The following is a 17,063-nucleotide window of genomic DNA, read 5'->3' as shown; positions in this document are numbered from 1 at the left end:
CGCATTATTTAGAGTACATTTTTCGTTACCACATTTACATATTTAGCAATCTATGACTAAAATAATTTTATTTCTATTTGCTATTTTAACTAAAAGTGTGATTCCAATTTTTCCATAACATCATATTTTAAAGAAACGTAAATTGGAGTAAGACCACCATCATTGTAGTAACAATATTAAGTATTCTAATAACAGTGAATGCATTCATGGACCACATATTGTACACGTTGAACTTTATCGGTCGTTGTTCAATGATTTTTAAGATCCTTTTAGCTTTTTCTCTTAAAGGTCCTGAAAAATAAACACCATTGTCTTAGTGCTTCTTGCTTGTGTATACACTAAATACAAAAATTGTTGGAGAGCACAGCAGTACGATCACCTTGTGATACTAAGTATAAGCAAAATAAAATGTAAATATAATTTATAACATGTACGCTTATGAATAAAGTAATCTAAATTCACATTTACTGCTGATTCTCAAATCAAGGGCAAGACGAGACGAACTGTCTGTAACTTCCTTTGACTTTTTGTATGCAAGTTCGATGTAGTTCTCTAAATTTCCGTAGCCCTGAGGTACTCCCACAACTTGGGTATGATCGGAAAATGTTATTTAGAAGAGCGTAAAAAATCTAGTGACGCTTCAATGTTTTTAGGTCTCCCAATTTCTGTGCTGTTTCATGATTATTTGTCAATCTAATAGGCAATCAGTTTTCTATGCCTGACACACGACATTGACTTTTTGGGTCTAAGGCAAGTCGGTTTCCTCCCGAAGTTTTTCTTCAGCGTTCCAGCATATCTTAAATATGTATACATACAGAGAATCCATTGGTTCACAGGCGAGGGTCGAACCTATGACCTAAGACAGCTAAAGCCTTAGTGGCCAACACTGCTCACTTACAGTTACAGAGTAAAGTTCCTGGTAATAAACTCTATCCTATTTATTTTAATAGCCTTGTTTTATGTTTAACAAAATGTTTGTAGGGAGAAGTAACCACCACACCAAGCTCAATTCAAACGAACAACTTCAAAACGGATAATGATATACTCACCATCACAATATCGAGACATCATGGTAATACATAAGCGTTTCGTCTTTTTCGTTTCACGGTAAAATACTTCGCAACGAATGCAAAGAAATATAGCCAGGAGTGTATTACATATTAAAATTGTTGGTAATGTTATTATTTCCGACCAGCGAAGTGCCTGCGTAAAAGGTTAAATAGGTAATTGTATTCAACCTAGGTTGCGGGGATGATTCCGACAGGTACTGCAAGGATTGTCAACGAGGTCCAAGGAGGAAAAACTGGTCCCAAGAGAGAATAAAAATATGTTTTTTAAAGACTTATTTCAATTTTTTATGTACGCTTGACTGAACTTACTAATTAATACTAATTTTCGGTAATTAAACTTTAATTTTATTGGCTGGCGAATCCAAAGTTCTTCCTTATTAACTTACATTATATTGAAGTGCTCCCAATCCAATTTCAAATGTCAGCAAAGATAGTAGTACAAATTGGTTACAAAATAAAAGCATCTGTAAAAATAACCATGGATTGAAAATATATAACAAAAGACGACACTATTGGCTATTTGGAATAACGTATGTGATTTTTAGGGGGTACTTTGTACAAGATTTTCTTTGAAAGCAAGATTCTATACAATTTATATTTATACCATAACCCAACCAAAAAAAACTAAACCAAATCTAAAAACTAATCTCCAAGCGTAGCGGCTATAACTGAAATGTCAAAAGCTATAAGACTGCTACTTAATCGTATGTTTGATGTTACATATTTAAAATTACGTCTCAAACAGAGTGTTCAACAAAAGCTCTTTAATCGATATTTACTTGACATTGGTTTTAGGGGGATCATACTGCGGGAGTTGACATCACTGTGCAACGCACGTTTGCTTTAGTTTTATATACCGACATTAATACAATATGGAGGCAAATTGTATTAATTGCCACATACATAAAATATATCCTATTTACTTACTTGAAATCTGTAATGGTTTTGAAATGACGTAAATCCTTCAAATACAGCTTTAAGGTACAAGTCAACGCAATTAGTCTGAAAATCGTGTGTTTCAGAGGCTAAACAACGTATAAAGTAATATGTAGGTAAATTAATAGCTTTGTATTTAAAAGGACCAACTGTACCCTGAAGATGATTAAGAATAATTGCATTAATAAACCGTATTCTTAAAAAGAAATACATCATTAGGTCTGCACAGTACAACCATTCTAAGTTACATGTTAAAACACTATATAGAAGTCCAATTATTCCCATAAAATACTGTGCATTCTCATACATTGTTAAACAAAATGCCATCAGTAATACAAGTACTGAAGCTCCTGCGGATATCACATTATTCCAATATAAAACATTGTTAAACTTCTCATTTTTGTTTAAATTCATTAGACGGTCGATTTCTTGAAGTTTAATGTAAAATCTTGGGTTGCTACTGCAATTGATAAATCTTATATGAATTATGTTAAAGAAAAATGTTAAATAATACAAGACAATACTAATGATACTCGTGACATAGATACCGGTAAATTCGTAGTATCGAATAAAGTATGACCTAATGGAATATATGTATAGGACCAATGTGATGGTAACACAACAAATAGAGAAAATCTTTTGCGCGGTAGTAGGTGAGCTTACGAATCTGTCACGAATATTTAGACGACACGATCCTAGTGCCATTTGAAGATGATGGAAAGGCTCAAAGGCTTTCATATACTCTTCATCTAAAATATCTTCCGAGAGGAATTCACTTTTAGCCATATTGTTCTCGGACGCGTATTTATATCGACTCAACAATTTTGACACAAACTACTGATTCGGAGATCGCGTTCATTTGTTATAGTTTTTGATGACTTGAATAAATTATCATAATGTTACATTAATTGTTCAAGTCCATTAAAATAATTAAGAAAACACTTTTGTTTAGTTATCAGTAAATGCTTTTAATTCAAATTAAGCCCGTAAGTGAGAGTCCTTGAATCCTTAATATAAGACAATTTCGTAATTGCTTTATATTTTGGTTAAAATACATAGTCGTTAAAATAAACCATTTAAGATTATTGTTTCTACACTCCAGCCTCCTCAGCTTTATATGTATAAACTGTTTTACGTAAAGCTCTTGTGGTATTTTTAATATTTCTGCTGATATATACCTTAGTCCAACCATAAGTTTTGTTACAAATGAAAATGCATTTTTTTTTAAATAATATAATTAAAATTTATACCTATATATTGAGGTCTCCTCAAAAAAAAATATTCTATTCGAAATGGCCACCTTTATCTTTTATACAACTATTTAATCTGTTTGGCCATGAATCTATTAATTAACGCACTCTTTCCAAGGGAAATTTCGCAAAATTGCTCCAAAGATTTTTTAAGAGATTCAATGTCGCCGTCTCGTTTAGAGTAAGCCATGTCTTCTAAAACTGACCATAATTTGAAGTCTAAAGGGTTGAGGTCTGGGCTAGACGAAGGCCAGTCTTCAGCACTGCTTCTCGGAACGTTGGTTTTAAGCCAGGCTTGGGTAGTTGGTGCTTTGTGGCCAGGTGCAGAATCCTGCTAGAAAGACTGGTTACTGGACTTACACATAGGTTGAAGTTCTCCTTTTTCACAAAAATGTAGTTTTGTGACTCCTAGATAAGACACGCCCCACGAAACCATTACTGACGCATCATGATGCCCATATTTGTACTTTTCCCACCACTTGAGCAGCTTCTTTAGAACTGTGAGCGTACACTTGATCATTTTGCTTAATGTAGTATTTTTCATCGGTAAAGAGGATGCTTCTGAGCTTTTCACCTGAGTATCGCGATAGAAGGCATTTTGATTGATCCACTCACTTCAATTGTAAAGATTGATAAGCACCGAGCTTCAGATCTTGTTTTATAATACGCGACAGAGTCCTAGCGGGAATTTTTATTTCCTAATGGGGTTTCGACGAATTCTGGCTTTAACAGCATGAACAGCCTTTGTACTTATAACCGCAAGCGGCCGTTCCGATCTTTTCTGGTATTCGATAGACCAAGTGTTGTTGTATCTGTTGATACCAAGCTTTTGAAGCGTTTGGAATATGACCGACGGCTCCATACCCACTTTGTGCAAGGCGAATACGGCAATGCTATTTTCTTTAACATTCCATATTGTAATTTGATAGATACCTAATGAACACGAAAAAATATGTGAAACGGCGCAAAATCGAAAGTAAATATTATACGTGTTCCAAATTCAAATAATTAAAAAGTTGAAAAAAAAGAAAACTTTTATGTAACAGACCAGGCCAGACTAATAATTATATTTCTTGTCAGAGCATTTGCCGTTTGAAAAAAAATTGTCGATCAAGTTAAAAAAGGGTAATGTATGATTGCAATTGTAAATAATATCACAACGCCATCGTCCCCTTTAAACACATTTCAGGGATAAGAACAACCCGATCCATGGACGCCATCGCAAGCAATAACATTTTTGTGAGCATTATGAAGTTTGAAAAGTTATATTTTTTATCTGTCAAATAATAATGCGCGGCAAAATTTCGTTTTTCAGTTTAGATTCTTGTGTATATTTATTAATTTTTGAAAAAAGAGTAAGCTCCATATCGTAACGTTCCTCGATTTAACGACGACCTTCCCTAAAGTAACCAATTGGCTTAGCTTGTCTTTCATACAATGATACAGTCTACATAGCATTTCCCTCATTCTCAATAGCGACAACTATTGAGTAATAAAGTACGTGCGAGTAGTAAGTAAAACCTGCGCAGCTGTATAGTTCTTTTGTAGCTTTATTATCCTAGCCCGCTCTTTTGTTTTTCGTTCGTTCTTTTGTTTACAAATTGGGATTCCTTGCACGTGTAGACTGTGGTAGACCAGGACTAATAAGTAGGAGTAATGGATAATTTGTACCTTTTTTTTTTTTTTTTTTTGAAGAAGGAATCTCGCTGTTGGTCTTAAGGGCCTTTACAGCTCAGCTCGGGCTGTTTTGGCGAGCGTAGCTCGGCCAGAATGGCGTTTTATCCCGCGGCTAGCGCAAGGGCGTCTCCTGTGAGACTCGAACCTCGGCTTGGGCCGTCGCGGGGCGGTCAATCGCCTGAAGGGCAGGACGTAAGCTCACTGGAGTGAGCGAAGTGCGAAGTAAAGGTCCTCGCCTTCCCCGGTGAAGGCGGTTTTTTACCCTAATCTGTGATTGGCTATTTTTATTATTTTTGGCCGCGCGGGCGGCTTTTAATTTATCGTTTGCTACGGTAATTGGATCGGATAATTTGTACGATTTTCTTCTCTCCATTTAACTAGAACTCTCTATAACGCCATAAAATTCAGTCCCTTCAGTGTCGTTATATAGAGTTTACACTGTATTAAAAAAATATCCCCGGTACCGTTCACATAGATTAAATAAGGCAAAATTTTGAAATAAAACTCAGTATGTAATATAATAATTTATCTGTAATATCTATATTGTCTATAAAACATTCGAAACACTTAGAACTAACCTCCTTAGCTAATAATTGTTCTATATACGAATAAAAATACACCAGAAGCAAATGTAATAGAAAAATACTGTCATATATATTTTAATATATAACTTAAGACAGTTTTTTGTCAATATATATTTTGAAACAGATTTTGGGCCCAAAATGACTTCTTCCTGTTATTTTGAACTGACAAAAGCAGGTCAAAGTATCATATACCTAATCCTTGTTCTATTCGTGTTTTATATATATTAAAAAGCGGTAAAATTACGCATTTCTGAACGATTATGTTGTATGTCTCATTAATTCCACCAGAGATAACCAAACATATACATGGAGTATATAATTGCAGCGACCATATCCTCTAACTCTTGGTATAGATGGCGCAACTATGCATAAGAAAATAATATTTTTTTGTGATTACATACTAACTGTAGTAATTCTTATCATTTGTACTTGTCATTTTTTGATAAAAATATAAATTTCCAAAATTGTATCGATAACGACGTTGGCGATATTGACATTTTCCAATTATTACAGAGTACGGGAACAGGTCAGCGGTTGACCTACTTTTAATCAGGATTTTTTCTTTATAACCCGCAGTTAGTTAAATCTCTGGTGAATGGAATAAAATTCACATTTTAGTATGCGAATCGCTTTTCCGCTGGATATTCTAGTTTATCCAGGGCCGGATTGCAGGCGAAGTTAATCATAGGTGGTGGCCCGCACATAAGTACCATGACGTCATCGCCTGGAGGGAACAGGTGCTCGCGAATCATCTCGTCGTTGATGAAGCCGGTACTGTACTTCCAGCCTGGAAATATATTAATTAATATTAAATCCGCTAATGCTTTAGTAAAAAATCAGTTTTTACTTAAATTAATTCATACATAAATACTTTACAGTAAGAGATGGATTTTGACAGACATTGCTGTCAGTCAAAATCTCGCTAAGGGAGCGTTCAAGTATTGCGTAACGAATTTGGGGGGGGGGGTCCTCCCGTAAAACGTTATGATACGGGGCGGGGATTGAATAACGCGTTCATGTAAATATTATTTTCCACTTTCCAGTACTTTACATAACATAATGGTAAGTTTTAGATATAAAGAGTAACTGGGGTTGGCCACGAAACGTTTTACTATTGGGTACAGAAACGTTACGGCGCGTTTCATGGGGGGGGGGGGGGTGTCAAGAACCTTTAAAAATAGTGTGACGTAATCCTTGAACGCTCGCTACACATCACGGAACTGACCAGTAAGTTCATACTTATTTGGTGTCAAACCCACGATACGAATAACCTTGAATTTCCGATGAATAAATTATTATTATATATTTTAAAGTCTCGTTCGATGTTATTTTATCCCAATCATAAATTCAATCCTACATTGGACATGTCACGTAAACCGTTATCAAATAGATTAGGTCTTTAATAAAACTATAAATCATACTTGACAGACAGTATTATTAAGAGTATATTTTAAAACTGTTGGGAGTCATATAGCTGGTAAATAATCATTTTTAAAAAGTTAAATTTTTGAGTCACTTGACACGTATATATTTAAGATGCAGTGTGACCCCATATCTGCCATTCAGGCGATTGACCACCCCGCGACGGCCCAAGCCGAGGTTCGAGTCTCACAGGAGACGCCCTTGCGCTAGCCGCGGGATTAACGCCAATTCAGGCCGAGCTACGCTCTCCAAAACAGCCCGAGCGGAACTGTAAAGGCCCTTAAGGCCAACGGCGAGATTCCATTCCTAAAAAAAAACCCCACATCTCTACGCAACGCCCAGGGATGCGCAAAGCGGCTCGAAAAGGGACCCTACAGAAATGTTACATGAGAAATCTTCTCGTTATAGGGGAGAAATGACGCTTTATATAATATGACGCTAATATAAATAGATCTATAGACTTTCCGATCCCAGTTCTCTCAAGGCATCACACCTAACTAGATAAGTAAGAAAAAATGTGTGCGCGTACTATAAAAATGTAGATTATATTTATATAATAACTTTACAGAAATTGGTTAAATAAAGTTAAATTATATAAAGTTTAACAAAAGGCTTTTATTATCATAGACATGAATACAAATAATACAATTATTTCATTTTACCTTTTTACTATTAAGATTATTACAGAATTTCATTAATTGTAATAGAATTATTACTATCATTGTTATCGTTATTATACATTTCAGTTATCTATAGCTTCGAATCTGTGACGCGTAACCGAAAAATGTGACGGTAATTTTTGTTCCACAGCCGATAAAGAAGACTTCAAAAATATTACCTTCAGTAGGTCTGTCCAAGGTGTACCACAAACAGAACTGCTCAGGGTGATCGCGTTGATACTTCTCCAATTCGTCCCGAAGTAAAATATCTTCCTCCGTCTGATTTGCAAACAATAGCCTCATTTCCGTGGAATCATTCGGGTCTTGACATATATGTCTGATCAGTTGCAACATTGGCGCGATGCCCGTACCACCTGAAAACCCAGTTATTTTGTATTGTGTAACTGCTTACACGAAATAGAGATTTAGGCCAGTGGCGTGATTACAGATTCTTTTGTAAAGCATGTTTGACTGGTGTAAATGTAATGTGACTTTTACATATGTTTCGATTGTTTATACATGTTCATTTATTTTAGAAAATAATTATATTATAGAAAATGTATAATATAATTATTTTCTAAAAATGTGGTGTATTTTGATAAATCTATATATATTTTAATCATTTGTTTGTCCCTGTTTAAGTTTTTTATTAGAACAGGGAAGGGGGGGGGGGATACTCAGGGCACTCCAGCAGCAGGCTCTTGTTATGTTAAGTGATACCACCGCCCATGGACACTCAATGCCAGTGGGTTCGCGATTTGTAGCCGGCCTTTTAAGAATTGATACGCTCTTTTCTATAAGGAAATCGAAGGAGACCAATTGGTTCAGCAATACTTAAGTGGGCAGCTGGTTCAACATAGAACATAGTTGTGGAACGACGCACGTCCAGCTGATAGGGGAAAAATAGTTCATTGTATTGCATATATTAAAGTGTTATAGAAACAATCTATGTAATTCGAATTACATTGCGACTAAGGCATGTACGTAAAATTGTTTATGTTTTAGAATGTAAGTACTAAATTTTTATTTATAACGCCACGCCATTTTTCCCAGAGATAACCAGAGACCAGAACATGGATCTCCACTTGCTACAGTCCTGACATAACCTTCATACACTTCCATGGCATTGCATGCATGCATGCTCGCTTATGGGTACTTTTCACCTATCCCTGCTCTAGTACGTCCTGGATACGACAAGGCCAGGACTTCTATCGTTCTATTATAATCATCAGCCTCTTACAAAGCTGCAGCTGCAACACGTAAACCCGTAAAACAGGTCACGGTGGATTCTTGTCTTTACAGGTTTAAGGTTAGACAAACTGCTGCCTGTCCTTGTATACAGATGAAGAGATGATGATAAATTTTCTGACCGACTGTCCAATGTATGCATACGATATGTATAACACTGAACAAGCTATGGGAATAAAAGTAACTCACACGAACTAAAAGAAATAATATGCAACAATGGGTTAAGAGGCATCTTTCTGGAATATTCTGTAAATGTCATACAAAAAGTTGTTAAGAGATATAGGTAATCGTGTTTGATCATCCCGGTTACTTAAGTTGTACATATACGTGAATTTCATACCTGCAACGTCAACATAGTGCGGAATTATCTAGAAGTTATATTTTAAAAAACCATAAAAGATAAACTCCATTTTAATTATTAAAATAACCATTAACCTTGTAGTAGAAATAGAATTACATTAAACTATTATTATAAATTGCACGGCGATATCGTAAAACGTTTGACTTATGCTGATTATTAAAACAATTTATATAATCGATTTGTGCCATCTTAAAAGAAAAACATTTTCTGATAAAAAACAATATTATATAATAACAACGTTAAATATTTATAATACAATGATTTATTGGTGTATGGAAGGTTAAATATCTTACGAAATCTGAATGTTAACTATTGAATAATGACGAGTGTGATTAAGTCGGAAACTTTAAATTTCACATAAATGCAAAATAAAAATGCTTAGAAGTAGTAATATTCTTAAATATTCATAATAATAAAAAATGTGTGCGTGTACTAGTGTACACACGTACGAAGTGAAACTGCTTTATACCTTATTTTTCGAAAAATTATCTACTATATGCAACTTTACAGAAATTGGTTACATAAAGTTAAATAAGATAAAGTTTAACAAAAGGCTTTTATTATCATAGACATGAATACAAATAATACAATTATTTCATTTTACATATTACTACTAAGATTATTACAGAATTTCATTAATTGTAATAGAAATATTACTATCATTGTTATCGTTATTATATATTTTTGTTATTAATGTCTTCGAATCTCTTCGAATCAACCGTGGTAGGGACAAGATAAAGATGGCGCGTAACCGAAAAATGTGACGGTAATTTTTTTTACATCGAGAAACAAGTTTCACTTCAATAATGATCGTTTAATTGCCATCAGCCTTATATATATAGGCATGCAAATGTCATATCAATTTTTACAATGTCTTATTAAGAACATAAAATAATGTCAAAGTTTAGTTATTTACAATATAGCGCACAATCCTATGAGGACCTTTTCTTGGCCGGCGGCTGAACTAAGTACTACCGTGACGATTTTAAAATATCAGATGGAAATTGTTTATTTTTTGTAATTTCATGGTAAACAATAAATAATTTTACGATCTACCAACATCAAATAAAAATGTATTTATTTTTATTCCTTTCATTATTAATTACAATGGCAAAGTTGATTATCTAATTGTTTTTGATTGATACGTATCTTAAAATATATTATTTAATATTAATATACACATAACAAAACCTATGATATCAGTTGTTCCTAAGTTTGTGTCACATTTATTTAAACCTAGGACTGTACTTTCTAGATATATTGTTTTATTAGACATTTCAATAAATTATTAAGTTAGCCTGCACGACTTCAAATTATTCCCCTTATAAAGGTTAATTTTTATTTACTGGTAATAATATCCATGACCGCAACGCTCTTACCAGCCCTGTGGCACTTTACACTCTTCCGTACATACACAGCATATCCAAATCAGATAATTTTTATTATAAATAAATAAAATATTTGAACGTTTTTTGTTGTATATAGTATATGTTTGCTTTTCTCGGTCTCAGGAATTGTCTCCATGTTTTGAGTGTTTCTTTACAATTTACACACTACCAATTAATTCGTATAATTGGTGCACATAATGTGCACGAAACGTCAAAGAACGGCTTTACCACTACTATTATCATAAACTTTGAGGTGCATAATAAATGGTTTAAATTGCATAAATTGAATTAATTAAAACGATTTTCTACAAGAAGTGATTTTTATCCGTACCTGCGTGAAGATGTTAAATTACGACATACTAATCTCCAAATTCAATTTAGAATTCAATAATTCTAAGTTATGTCGAAGTAGTTACGTTTTCAATGCTATAAAATATTAATTGCTTATCGTATAACGGCTTTTTTAAAACAACTGAGTCATTAAGAGTAATTTATATCGCCGTTGGGAGAAATTCTTTCTTCAAATTATTGGTGTTTTTTTATATAATGGCAATAGTTTTATGCCAGTTTCAAGTAAAAGTTTGGGAAACTACACGCGAGAAAAAATAAACAAAGACATCAAAAGGATGAATGGTGTTTTCCATAATAGCAGTGTTAGTCTAGACTTCAACGTGCAACTCTCATCCGTAGTCGTAGGTTAAATCCCTAGCTGTGGACCAATGGACTTTCTATGTGCGCATTTAACATTCGCTGAAGGAAAACCGGCTAGCATTATACCCAAAAAGTCGACGGCGTGTGTCATGCACAGGAAGCTCATCACCTACTTGTGTAATAGATTGACAAATGACCTTGAAACAGATTCAGAAATCCGACCTATAAAGAACAAAACTATAAAGATTGTAGCGCCACTGATTTATAGATTTTTATTTCCTATTAGCTAACATTAGTAAAATGTATAAATTTATTATATAACTTGTAATAAAATATTATATAAGAACTGAATAGCGCGATTTCTTGCACTCAAAAATGTCATCAGTGTCCTTTTAATGGATAGAAAATACATAACTACTAAACTGGGTTATTCCGCGAACAAATATGTGTGGATTATGAGGAAAACACATGGCACAGACTCGAAATTAAGACTTTTGCATAAATTAAATAATTCGAAGTTTGGAAGAAAACATTTACGAAAATACCAGTGCTAAAAACTTTAAAGGGCCTTACGATTTCTGTACATGTTTCGTGATTTTTAAGGCAAGTGATTGATCAGCCTTCTGTCAAACACGCCAACGACTTTGGAAGTCATGCGGTTTCCTCATGATATTGTTCTTCGTAATTAAATGCTCACATACACATAAGTCAATTGGTGCAGGCGGTTATCGAACCTACGACTCCAGCGAAGAAGCACGTTTTAAAATCTTTATTATACAAGACGTACACTATATATTTGAAAAATACACACACTTACATTTGAAGTAAAAAAAAATATTCTCGATAATATTTTTTCGCTTTTAATGTTTGACCCTAATGAATCGAAAAAGCGATAACTTAATGCCTATTTGATTTTTACATTGATAAAAAATAAAGCCATCATCATGACTTAACGTTATTACTTGTGTTAAATAATGATGACGATTAAAAAATAATGTAGACAAATATTATTTTTTTAATAAACAAAAAGGTGATTTTTCATCCTTGGTCATTTCACGTTTAAGCTATAAAAAATAAATTAAATTGTAAAAATATTATAAGCTAATCTTTTAAAAAATTACAAATTAAGTCGAACTACACAGGACCATAGATAACGTTTATCGGTTATTCTGAACAATGGCTTTGAGGGTGAGATAAGATTTTTTTACTAGTGATATTGATGTTAAGTGGATTGTGGTATTCGCTTACCTATAGTGTATGTCAATATAGTACTACTAGTAATACATAAGCACTTCTTTATCAATTGTCTTCAATGTTCATTATTTATTTTATATAAAATTTTAATATATATATTACATAATGTATATCAGAAAGGACATTAGAAAAGCTTTACATAATATCAATAATTAGTAATATAACCAAATAATACTGTCGAGCGTAAACATAGAATGATAATTTTATTACAAATTTTAATGATACTTTTAGTATTTTTTTTCTATTAAACAAACTAAATAAAATATCTATGAATAACTATGTATTTCATAATTAAATCAAACAAAACCACTATATATGTATAAAAAAAAAAATATTTTTAAAAACTTAAACCCGGAGCATTTTCTAATTTTTCTTAGAGTGAGGTTATATTAAATAAGTCATTTGAAACATCTATGATTTGCTGATTGATCATGAAAACAAATAACTTTATCTATATATGACAATATCTAAATCAACTCTTGTGAAGCCAGAGCTTCTACACAATCTCTATGGTGCTTTATGGTAACAGTGACACTTTAGATATTAGATAAAATTAGAAGTTTTGTAAAATGACTGATTGTAATCTAAGTATTTAATTTTGATATTCAAGATGATAGTATACCTGCAATCATGTTGAGTTTCTTCATAGTGACTTTAGTTGGCGGGTCCTTTCTTAGCTTCTTAATTTGGAATGTTCCTTTACCAACATACTGCAGCCTTCCCGATGGACCTCTGACATCAATTGTGTCACCAATCTTCAGACTTTCCAAGTGCTGAGACATTTTACCTCCATCGGGGAATTTTGGATGCACATTCTTGAAATAAACCTGTAACAAAAAAATAATAATAAAATATCTAAACTGAAAATGTTTTTGTTTTAATTAAATTTTTCATGTCTTATTGGAAAGCTTCAATGTCATTTTAATGATAGCGAACATATTACATAATTAATATTTATAGTACTATTTAGTTAGAGTAAATAAAAATATACATAATATGGTAAAAGTCCCACTTTCAGCTTGTTATTCATTCAGATGGACCAAAGACTAACAATATATATATATATATATATATATATATATATATATATCTATACAAGTCTAGTTTAATAGGACGAAGTCTTGCTTTGTTTGACAGACATACTTATTCTTTTCTGAAAATCTCCAAATTGATATATTAAAAAATGACAAACCTTTATAACCAAATCAACATATCCCTTCTCCTCATCACTGGTAACAGGTGTATATGCTCTAATAACAAGATCATCTTGTAATTTTACTGATAAGTGTATATGCTGGCCAATTGGCAAACCTAAAATTTGAAACATATTAATTAAAGAAAAGCCAAATTAATCATTATTGGTGAGTCCAAAAACAATCAGCATTATTATATACAATGGATTAAAGTGTGGGTTTGTTGCTATGGTTAGTATTTTATTTCTATATTTTAAAAAAATGGTACCCATCTTTAGTCTTTATCTACTATCTGCTATAAATGAAAAATACAAATATAAAAGCAACTTAGAATCAACATTGATTTGTCTGAGTATGAACTACTATATGTATAAGCTAATAACGTAGATGAAACAAATACATTTTATGGTTTCAAATCAGTAATTATGAATTAAATATAATGTCTTACTCTATAACAAACACACAAAGTAAGGTCATACAACGGACAAACAAAAAATTAATTAACATAATATTAAATGAATTTTCTCTTTTTTTCTTAGGTCAATCACAAGTTGAAAAAATGTGAATTCCAAATGAACTTACCGAGAATATGATCTGGAGAGGGAAGTCCAAATCTAAATCTTCTTGTGTCATGGCTAATTTCTTCCCTTTCAATAAGAGGTAAGGGATACTTTACATTGGAGTCAAGTAATGTGACAGGGTTTATCTTCTTTGTTGGTGCGGATGCTTTCCTTCCCCATATTAGGTTAGCTAAAACTGTCACTAACACAACCACAGCACTTACTCCAGCTATTATAGGGAGAACCTATAAAATAATTAATCATTACTATTTTATTAAAGTAAAAAAACGATTAAAAATCATTAATATAACTACACACTGATGAATGTTCAAACAAATCATTCAGAGCAACCTCTAAATTGCCCATTTTGCTACAGTAAATACAACACTTCTGCCTTGGCTAGGATATTATTCGTTATGAAATACGAAGTTTAGCACATAAGTTAAATCTGAACCTTGACTCCTGTTATCTTGCCTTAATTGCTTAGTTGTGTAATGGCATATTTAAAAGGTTTTACTATTTTAGAATTATTTTACAAGCTCAAAGAAATTAGAGAAATGTCATAGTATTCACGTACCACAGACATCGTTATATATCTTATAACTTACAACTTACAATAAAATTGTTTATAAAGTGAAAATTCAATTCATCCGTATACAATCAAGATAATTCAATGCGATAAGACGGATAATTCAATCGAAATGATTGGTTAATCGTTTTAAATCTAGCAAGAATCAGGAATTAAATATAGATAGGTAGGTTAGAGCTAATTAGTATGTATGTAATTAAAACTTACGATTTTAGGGTTATTCATGTTTTCAGAATAATCTCATACTTCAAAATATATTCCATTCAAACAATGATTTCACAATGTTATGAATTATATAATCCTTATTTCCGGAATCAGGAAACTAACTCACGAAGAATCTTATGAAGATTGGAGAATAGAATACCTACTGAATAGGTTATGCTTGACTTGTAAGATAGTAACCGGTAATTAGGAAAAGTATTTTTAGGTTTGGCAGAGACTTTAGGAAAATGTTCGGAACTATTAAGGTATTGTACATGTAAGCATTCCTATACTTATTTTTAATAAACTCATTGTGTTGCAAAAAAACTAAGTCTACACATTTTGCAATTCGCGGGTCATTACAATAGTGTTCGTCATTTGAAAAACATTACAAAAAATTATATTATATCCTATTAAAATGAATAATAATAATTATTTGAATCTATCAGTTTTACTTGTTTGTTGTATGCTATTATTCAATGTCGCATCTTTCTTTATATTTCAAAAAGTGTATTAAGACTTCATACATGTGTATTTATTGTCTTATTATCCACGGTTTGCAGTAGATGGCACTGACATAAATTTATTTTAAAGTTTTTCAATGTACTCTGTGGTTTTAATTGTCATGGCTTATGGCGGCATATATAACATACACAATAATCTCAATCATATGAAATGATGAAGAACTTCTGCTATGACATAAAACATGGAAAAACTCCACTACATAGCACTTCATAATACTAAAAAAATAATAGTATTTTTTTAGTATCTCATTTGTTAGTCAATCAGAAATCGTAAAATAATTACTACTAAGTATGTATTGCTTATATCATTATTTATTTATTTTATAGTTTCATAGAGCAACATAACAAACGTACCATAAAATGTACTATTGATATTTATCTTCTGTAGGTAATTTATAATAATAAATAAAGCTTTTATTAAACTGTGTGTAAAATGAACTTGGCTTACTGGAAACCATACTTCATAGAATATAATTAACGAAGCTATATGAGATTTATTCTTATCTGTATTATTTTAAAGTAATGTATTTTTATATTATTTCTACAAGACAGCAAGAGCAAAAACCAACGAAGCTTTATTATGCAGAATACTTGAATGGTAAATTAACCATATGCATGTCTGTATGGTAGACATATGACTTTCCTTACTTCACTGGTTAATACTACACTATTTTGTTGATAGTTGTTATTTTATTTGCATTAAGTAAAGAAGAGAAGAATTAAGGCACTAAGCCTTTACAAAAGAAGTCTGGAAGTATATAAGTAATAAAGATTATGGATTTAAAAGTAGTATATTATGTTTTATGTCTAAGTGTAACAACCTGCTTGATAATCTATGATTATTTAAGTGCTTATCCTAAAATATAATGTTTGTGAAATATCGACGGTAATTTTAAATTCATTTTGGTAGTATATTAGTTACCGCAAACATCTCTAGGTGGCGCTAGTGCGCTACAATCTTGAGTGTTCACTCTATATCCTATATATCATAATATTTTCTATGATTTGATGTCAAACTTAATTTCATGTTTATAGCGTTTTTTTAATAATTTTATAGCCGGGTAACGAGACCTTTAAGCCCGTTTGTAGTGTTTATCTATAACCCAAGACAATTAAAGTAATAGCAATGTTTATATAAAAATAAATATTACGAAAATGCTGGCAAAAGAAGCATGTTGCACATTAAAACAAGTAAAAATCAATTATACGCAAAGAAAAATGAAATTTAATTGTCTTAAGTATGTATACATATAATCGTTTAAATTCTTCAATATACACGTACACACGTATAATAATAATAATAGTGAACTTCCCATTTTGTGTAATTAAATATTAACCAGCGTATGTACATTAAGTTCTTAACCTACATAGTAATCATAATAATAATTAAAAACGAATTAAAAGAAAACTAAAATATGCCCCTGTGGCAGTGTGACAATTAGTATTCGTGTGGAAATCGTTGGCATATTTTAAATCGGTAAACTCGCTGAATTTAC

At 32.1% G+C, this 17,063-nt stretch overlaps 2 protein-coding genes across 4 annotated transcripts; both read right to left on the bottom strand.

Moving 5' to 3' along the window:
- Positions 1 to 127: 127 nt before the first annotated feature.
- On the bottom strand, positions 128 to 2,792 carry LOC123712226. The gene is made up of 4 exons (XM_045665230.1): positions 1,998 to 2,792; positions 1,457 to 1,534; positions 1,050 to 1,203; positions 128 to 291 (listed from the first exon to the last, which is right to left on the bottom strand). Exons 1-4 carry the CDS (start codon positions 2,790 to 2,792, stop codon positions 128 to 130), a joined length of 1,191 nt encoding a protein of 396 aa, XP_045521186.1.
- A 3,150-nt stretch (positions 2,793 to 5,942) lies between these two features.
- LOC123711945 (NADH-cytochrome b5 reductase 2) lies at positions 5,943 to 15,209 on the bottom strand. Of its 3 annotated transcripts, none has more exons than XM_045664820.1 (6): positions 15,050 to 15,209; positions 14,276 to 14,498; positions 13,693 to 13,811; positions 13,123 to 13,327; positions 7,778 to 7,972; positions 5,943 to 6,304 (listed from the first exon to the last, which is right to left on the bottom strand). In XM_045664820.1, exons 1-6 carry the CDS (start codon positions 15,065 to 15,067, stop codon positions 6,132 to 6,134), a joined length of 933 nt encoding a protein of 310 aa, XP_045520776.1. In that variant the 5' UTR covers positions 15,068 to 15,209; the 3' UTR covers positions 5,943 to 6,131. The 3 variants fall into 3 exon arrangements, with proteins under 3 accessions (XP_045520776.1, XP_045520777.1, XP_045520775.1); XM_045664821.1 differs by lacking the exon at positions 15,050 to 15,209 and adding an exon at positions 14,831 to 14,938; XM_045664819.1 differs by lacking the exon at positions 15,050 to 15,209 and adding an exon at positions 14,572 to 14,743.
- Between the last annotated feature and the right edge of the window lie 1,854 nt (positions 15,210 to 17,063).

The sequence above is a fragment of the Pieris brassicae genome, chromosome 7, assembly GCF_905147105.1.
Source record: "Pieris brassicae chromosome 7, ilPieBrab1.1, whole genome shotgun sequence".
Classification (NCBI taxonomy): domain Eukaryota; kingdom Metazoa; phylum Arthropoda; class Insecta; order Lepidoptera; family Pieridae; genus Pieris; species Pieris brassicae.
Note: the sequence above shows the minus strand (reverse complement) of the source record. Positions and strands in the feature narration are given on the sequence as shown.